Here is a 7,947-nt window from a genome sequence, read left to right on the forward strand (position 1 = left end):
GGTTTTAGCTTCTCGGGGTCAGGGGCTTACCTTAAATCTGCTTCCGTCATCTTGAATAAAGTAGTAATCCACTGCACTGACTAAGCGCTTATCTTCATCTAAAATCTCGGTCTACAAGAGAATCAGTCAACATAGGCACAAGATCATCCTCTACACAGTTAAAGAAACTTTCCTCCTACCTTTTGGGAAACAGTCCCTCTCATCTAGGTCTTTACTCCACCCCTACGTTTACACTACCAGCCTTATTTACAAGAACCACATCGTAACAGACTCCAAACGGGGATTTCTCTCCATTTCTCCCTCACAATCCTTGAAAGCTTTATTCTGATGGCTAAAAGGGATGCCCATCACCTCTGGCTTCTCACAGTGGCCTCTGTGTGGCCCTTAATGACGTTAAAGAGGAAAGGAGAGCTGGGAACCTTTCCATCTCCCACCTGATCCACTCAAAGTTCCCCCACGTGTCCCTCACTCTTTAGACAAAGACTATGCTATGACAACAAGGGGTGCAGCCATACTCCTGGGTGGGAGAAGGACCGAGTGCTTACAGGATGCATGTTAATGAGCCAGCCTGTCTTCTCACCAGGCTCCTTCAGCCGCTCAAAACCAAACCGCAAATCCATCTTATCCGTCCACTGACTCCGTTCCAGGCGCTTGAATGCCGAGACTGAGGAAGTGGCGCCATCATCTCTGAGTGAAAGAAGGGAACCCAGTGCTTACAGTTTGTAATGCCACCTATTTCTGCAACCCTCATCCCACCTAGTGTGTTTCAGATATGACAGGGTAGATATATTCCTGAAAAACCCCGAGCTTGGCAAAAAGGCTCATTAAAATAAAAGGACTCGGCCGGGCACGGTGGCTCAAGCCTGTAATCCCAGCACTTTGGGAGGCCGAGACGGGCGGATCACGAGGTCAGGAGATTGAGACCATCCTGGCTAACCCGGTGAAACCCCGTCTCTACTAAAAAATACAAAAAATTAGCCGGGCGTGGTGGCAGACGCCTGTGGTCCCAGCTACTCGGGAGGCTGAGGCAGGAGAATGGCGAGAACCTGGGAGGCAGAGCTTGCAGTGAGCTGAGATCCGGCCACTGCACTCCAGCCTGGGTGACAGAGCGAGACTCCGTCTCAAAAAATAAATAAATAAATAAAAGGACTCGTTGGAAAAACACAATTAGGGCAGGCCCTTCAAGACCTGTTCAACTTTATAACCAGAATCTAACAAAAACAGTAATCATGGCTAGACACTGCTGCCTCTTGGAGCACTAAAAATGCATAAAACTGGCCAGGCCCAGTGGCTCACGCCTGTAATCGCAGTACTTTGGGAAGCCAAGGCGGGTGGATCACTTGAGGTCAGGAGTTCGAAACCAGCCTGGCCAACATGGCAAAACCCCGCCTCTACTAAAAATACAAAAATTAGCCAGGTGTGGCGGCGTGCACCTGTAATCACAGTTACTTGGGAGGCTGAGGTAGAATTGTTTGAACCCAGGAGGTGGAGGTTGCAGTGAGCTAAGATTGCACCACTGCACTCTAGCCTGGGCAACAGAGTGAGACTGTGTCTCAGTTGAAAAAAAAACAAAAAACATAAAACCCAGCATTGTACTCCTGGTCATTTTATCCCAGAGAAATGAAACCTCATGTTCATAGCATGTTTATTCATAACAGTCAAAAACTGAAAACAACCCAGATGATCCTCAGCAGGCGAAGAGTGAACCTAGAAAACACACACCATGGAATACTACTCAGCAATGAAGAGGAATAAACATTTCCTTTTTTTTTGAGAAGGAGTTTCACTCTGTAACCGAGGCTAGAGTGCAGTGCCACGATCTCAGCTCACTGCAACCTCCGCCTCCCAGGTTCAAGCGATTCTCCTGCCTCGGCCTTCCGAGTAGCTGGGACTACAGGCAGGCGCCACCATGCCTGGGTAAATCGTTGTATTTTTAGTAGAGATGGGTTTCACCATGTTGGCCAGGCTAGTTTTGAACTCCTGACCTCAAGTGATCTGCCCACCTCAGCCTCCCAAAGTGCTGGTATTACAGGCATGAGCCGCCACACTTGGCCAAATAAACTTATTGATACGTACAACTTGTATGGACCTCAAGGGAATTATGCTGAGTGAAAAAAGCCAACCTCCCAAAATTATACACTTTTTTTTTTTTTCCTTGAGACAGAGTCTCACTCTATCGCCTACGCTGGAGTGCGGTGGTGCAATCTCAGCACACTGCAACCTCTGCCTCCTGGGTACAACTGATTCTCGTGCCTCAGCCTCCCACGTAGCTGGAACTACAGGCGCACCATCACACCCAGTTAATTTTTGTATTTTTAGTAGAGACAGGGTTTCACCATGTTAGCCAGGCTGGTCTGAGTTCAAGTGATCCGCCCACCTTGGCCTCCGAAATTGCTGGGATTACAGGCGTGAGCCACTGCGCCTGGCCCCAAAGTTATACACTTAATGATTCCATTTATAAACTATTTTTGGAATAGTATTTTTGAAACAAAATTACAGAGATAGAGAACAGATTACTGGTTGCCAGGGATGAGGGGAAGGGAGGAACGGAGGTGGTTATGGCTATAAAGGGGTAGTATGAGAGATCCTTCCAACAGACTGTTCTGTATACTGATTTTGGTGGTAGTCGCACAAATCCACACATAATAAAACTGCATAGAACTAAATACATATACAAGCAAAAGAGTGCATGTAACACTGACATGATTTGAATAAAAACGATGGACTGTCAGGCCAGGCGCAGTGGCTCACGCCTGTAATCCCAGCACTTTGGGAGGCCAAGGCGGGTGGATCACCTGATGTCAGGAGCTCGAGACCAGCCTGGCCAGCATGGCGAAACTCCGTCTCTACTAAAAATACAAAAAATTAAATCCCAGCACTTTGGGAGGCCGAGGCAGGCGGATCACGAGGTCAGGAGATCAAGACCATCCTGGCTAATATGGTGAAACCCCGTCTCTACTAAAAATACAAAAAATTAGCTGGGTGTGGTGGTGGGCACCTGTAGTCCTAGCTACTTAAGTGGCTGAGGCAAGAGAATGGTGTGAATCTGGGAGGCAGAGTGGAGCCACTGCACTCCAGCCTGGGCAGCAGAGCGAGACTCCAGCTAAAAAACAAAACAAAACAAAAAATTAGCTGGGCATGGTGGGGTGGGCCTATAATCCCAGATACTCAGGAGGCTGAGGCAGGAGAATCACTTGAACCCTGGAGGTGGAGGTTGCACTGAGCCAAGATTGCACCACTGCACTCCAGCCTGGGCGACAAGAGTGAAACTCTGTCTCAAAAAAATAAATAAAATAAAATAAGATAAAATAAAATAGATGGGTTGTCTCAACGTCAATTTCCTAGCTGTGACAATTGTACTCTAGTTACACAAGATGTTACGGTGAAGGGATAAGGGAATCTTTGTATCATTTCTGACAACTGCATGAGAATCAATCTACAATTACCTCAAAAAAACGTTGAGGACTGGGCACAGTGGCTCACAACTGTAATCCCAGCACTTTGGGAGGCCAAGGAGGGCGGGTCACTTGAGGCCAGGAGTTCGAGACCAGCCTGGCCAACATAGTGAAACCCCGTCTCTACTAAAAATGCAAAAATTAGCTGGGCATGGTGGCACGCACCTGTCGCCCCAGCTACTTGGGAGGCTGAGACAGGAGGATGGCTAGAATCTGGGAGGCAGAGGTTGTAGGAAGCCAAGATCGTGCCACTGTACTCCAGCCTGGGCGAGACACTGTCTCAAAAAAAAAAAAAAGCTTGTTTTATTTTCTTAAATGCTCCAAAACTAGAGAGTGGAGATGCTAGCTTATGATCACTAAGATGATGAAGATCCAAGTGGACCTCTGAGTACAGGAGAAAAGAATAACTTGCCACAAGCTGTGAACTGTGCTAGGCCAAGGATGTGCCTCTCTGTAGAGGGAGCCCAAGTATAGGAACTCATGAAATTTTGAAAAACAGAGCCAACAGGACACATATCTGTGCAACACTCCAGCTAAGAGCTTTTTCCTTTCCTATGAAAGAATGTAATTCTAATTCTACTCCTCTGTTCTGATTCCCCTTGCCTAGGAAAACTACCACATTTTACTAACATAATTTTCCTGTTTACCTGTTGCATGTGAACTAATCAGGGTTACAGAAACATCTGCTGCAACAAAATATATCTTAAAAATTTAACATATCCTGGCCAGGCGTGGTGGCTCATGCCTGTAATCCCTGCACTTTGGGAGGCCGAGGCGGGTGGATCACGAGGTCAGGAGATCGAGACCATCCTGGCTAAGATGGTGAAACTCTGTCTCTACTAAAATACAAACATTAGCTGGGCGTGGTGGCGGGTGCCTGTAGTCCCAGCTACTCGGGAGGCTGAGGCAGGAGAATGACGTGAACCCAGGAGGCGGAGCTTGCAGTGAGCCGAGATTGCGCCACTGTACTCCAGCCTGGGTGACAGAGTGAGACTCGGCCTAAAAAAAAAAAAAAAAAAAAAAAAAAAAAAAAAATTAACATATCCTTCCGGAGTGCATAGTCCAGATATTAGCACAACCAAATGTGGATAAAAATGGGTCATATTGTTCTGTATGAGAGGAACAATCTTCACTGACTGGGAAACTCAACTTTTCATGTGCCTTTTTGTCTTAACGTAAATAAATAAGTGGGGGTGGTAAATACATATTCACTGTTGCAGAAGCAACAGATTCCCACGACTGCTTTCTGGCCTTGGCCATGCAGGCATATACAGTTATGCTAGGTCTCATGTTTTGCTAGACTGCTCTCCTAGGCAGTGTTACCCTTAAGGCTGTCCATGTGGTCTTCCAAACAGGGCAAAACGTGTTATTCCAATGATCCAGGTATCAAAGGTGTTCTTTCCCCAACTAATCACAGACACTCGGTCCTTTCCTTCTACCACCTCTCATTTCCCAGGACCTGATTCCAGTTCATTGCTATTATATGTTTCCTAGAATATCAGTTCTTGATTAAACTACATGACCATTCCGTTTCTGACATCATTAGATTTCTCCATAAGGTGAGAGTGTTTCTAAAATATCAGTGTCATTGTGCAAAATACCATGGACCCTGTAGATCCACTTCTAAAAACTTATGCCAAGAAAACTGATGTGCAGAAAGTAATTATTTTACATATAGAAATTCATTACAGGTGTTTTTATAAGAGAGGAAGAAAGAAAACCATCTAAAATAAGACCAGTTAAAAAATTTTTTTTAGGATTTAAACCAAGCCTGTGTAGAATTCATGTCTTTAATTACATCATATCCCCAGTTGTTAATTTATAAACAGAAATGGACAGAGAACTACTTCTTAAGAAAAACCCTTCCTGTCAACTTTCTTTTAGAACAAGATAAAAAAAAGAAAGGAAGACACTTCCTTTGTGTGAAGGTATTCCTTGGATCACCTCCATCTGAAGAGCAGAATGACCATATTCCAAGACTGGGATCCTTACTTCTCATGAAAGATTATAACCACTTGTTGTAGGCAGGCAGGATGACACCCCCCACAAAAGACCCCCATCCTAATCCCCCAAATCTATGAATGTTATTTTACAAGACAAAAGGGACTTTGTAGATGTGACTACATTAAGGGCCTTGAGATTCTGGTTAGCTGGGTGGGCAAGAATCCTTGTAGAGTGAGGCAGGACAGCCAGAGTCAGGAAGGAGAAAGGGATGGGAGAGAGAGGGTAGTGGGGAGGGCAGATGCAACCTTTGGTTCTGAAGATGGAGAAGCAGCAAGGAAACAGATTCTCCCCCTGGAACCATCACAAGAAATATAACCAACCAGACACTTTCATATTATGACTTCTAACTTCTAAAACTGTAAGAGAATAAATTTATATAAGTCACTAAGTGATCGTGCGTTACTGCAGCAGCAGGAAACTGATACGCCACCATACTGTATAGTAACGGTTTGATCTTTTAAATATTTGGATGCATCTGTAATCAAAAAAACAGAAAAACTATATTCCAAACCTTGCTAGAGAACAGCCTCAGTTCTGAGGCTCAAATCTTTACCAAAATCAAGGTGAATGAAGTGCTATTTATGAGGCATCACCACTTAACGGGGACACACGGCCCTCTATGCCACTGTCCTCCAAATATCCTTGCCTCAAGTAAGCTGGATTAAGTGGACTAGAAAACTGCTCACTGGGACCATATTTCCTCCGAAAACTGTTTTCTCTGAGCTGTGTATCTCACTTTTAATCCAGTGACAGTAACAAATCTGAAAAATGGGGATAACAGTCACACAGAGAGCTACCATTGACTGGTTACTATATCACATTGTCCTAGTACTCCACATATGCTCTCATTCAGTTTTCACGACAGCCCCTAAGAGGGAGGCCACCAGTGTCCCCATTTCACAGAAGAAGAAATGCAGGCACATAGCACCCACTGCCTCCTGGGGCACACTCACGTCCCAGGACTGTTTCAAGGATGAGATGAGGTAACCCACATACGGCATGTAAGTAAAAGCCATCACTTGTACTTATCCCAGCCGCAGCCTTCCCCCTGCCTGGAGGCTGTCACTGAGCTTGGGGCAGGGCAGTGGAGTGGAGAAGGGGAGGGCAGTCCTGGTCCTGAACCAGGGCAGTCAGTGAACGTTTCTAAGCAACAAGTTCCAGCACACAAGGTAGATACTAAGGGTACCTACCCTCTCCAGGGCTTGCCTGAGGACCAAATGGGACTATGGATACACAGCGATTAGCAGTTAGGGATCCTTACTACTCGGTTTCTCCTCTGGGAAGAATTTTGTTCAGCTAAGTGTCTATAAAAAGCTTCGTGTTCTTGGCCGGGCGCGGAGGCTCACGCCTGTTATCCCAGCACTTTGGGAGGCCGAGGCGGGCGGATGACCTGAGGTCAGGAGTTTGAGACCAGCCTGGCCAACATGGTGAAACCCCGTCTCTACCAAAAATACAAAAACTAGTCGGGCGCGGTGGCGGGCGCCTGCAGTCCCAGCTATTCGGGAGGCTGAGTGAGGCAGCGGGATCGCCTGAACCCGGGAAGCGGAGGTTGCAGTGAGCCGAGATCGCGCCCCTGCACTCCAGCCTGGACGACAGAGCGGGACTCCCTGTCCAAAAAAAATAAAATAAATAGAGGAGAAGGGGTCTCGCTCTGTGGCCCAGGCTGATCTGGAACAGGATCCTCCAGTGATCTGCCCGCCTCGGTCTCTCCCAGCGCTAGGGCCCCAGGCATGGTCCCTGGCCCGGCCCCTCCCCGCACCCTCCCCAGCCGCGCGTCCACCCCGCAGGGCCAGGCCCGGGTCCCGCCGCTCTCATCGCCCGCGCCGCGCCGCCGCAGGTCGCAAACGCAGCCTGCGCGAAAAAGGTGGAGGCCCGAAAAACTCAGGAAGGGGGCTGAGCAGGGGAAGGCCGCGCGCCGCACTCGTTCCCCCGGGAAGCCGCCCCGTAGCGGCCTCGCCCGCCCCGGCCCCTCGGTTCGGCGGTCGGGCGCGCGGCCCTACCCGTCCAGGACGCGGCGGCGAGTGCAGAGGCTGCGGGCCCGGTCCCCTCTCCGCCTCGACGGCGCCACCCAAGCCCGCCCCATGTATCTCCGAAGGGCACGCCCGAGGACCTCAGAGTGCGCCCCTCACCTGCTGGCTTCGCGGTCCCGGCCCGTCCCCCGCGCCGGCCCCCGCTCCTAAGACCATGGAGCCGCTGGCTACACCCTCTTTTCGCGGGAGAAATTTGGCGCGCTCCCACACCAGTCGCGAGAGCCGGAGAGCCGCCGTCCATCAAGGGCGCGCCCCGCCCGTCGCCCGCCCCCCGAGACTCTCCAATAGCGCGCCGGCGCCAGGCGGAGGTCCGCAGGGACCGGGGAAGAATGTGCGGAGGCGTGCGCGGCGCCCGGGGGCTGGGACCAGGCTGCGCTGCGGCCCGCCGTGCGGTCCGGAAATATCAGGCCTTCCCCACTCCACGCTCCGCGCCTCGGGCTCCGCGCCCGGCCCTGCCC

The 7,947-nt window shown here is 49.3% G+C and overlaps 1 protein-coding gene across 1 annotated transcript in view; it reads right to left on the reverse strand.

Annotated features, from left to right (window-relative positions):
* POLE (DNA polymerase epsilon, catalytic subunit) overlaps positions 1 to 684 on the reverse strand; it is a 61,025-nt gene extending 60,341 nt beyond the window's left edge. The window contains 2 exon segments of the mRNA XM_017895682.1: positions 31 to 111; positions 546 to 684. Coding sequence (XP_017751171.1) covers positions 31 to 111; positions 546 to 620 — 156 coding nt within the window. The 5' untranslated portion in view covers positions 621 to 684.
* Positions 685 to 7,947: the final 7,263 nt, after the last annotated feature.

The sequence above is a fragment of the Rhinopithecus bieti genome, unplaced genomic scaffold (genome assembly GCF_001698545.2).
Source record: "Rhinopithecus bieti isolate Rb0 unplaced genomic scaffold, ASM169854v2 scaffold_27038, whole genome shotgun sequence".
NCBI classification, from domain to species: Eukaryota; Metazoa; Chordata; class Mammalia; order Primates; family Cercopithecidae; genus Rhinopithecus; species Rhinopithecus bieti.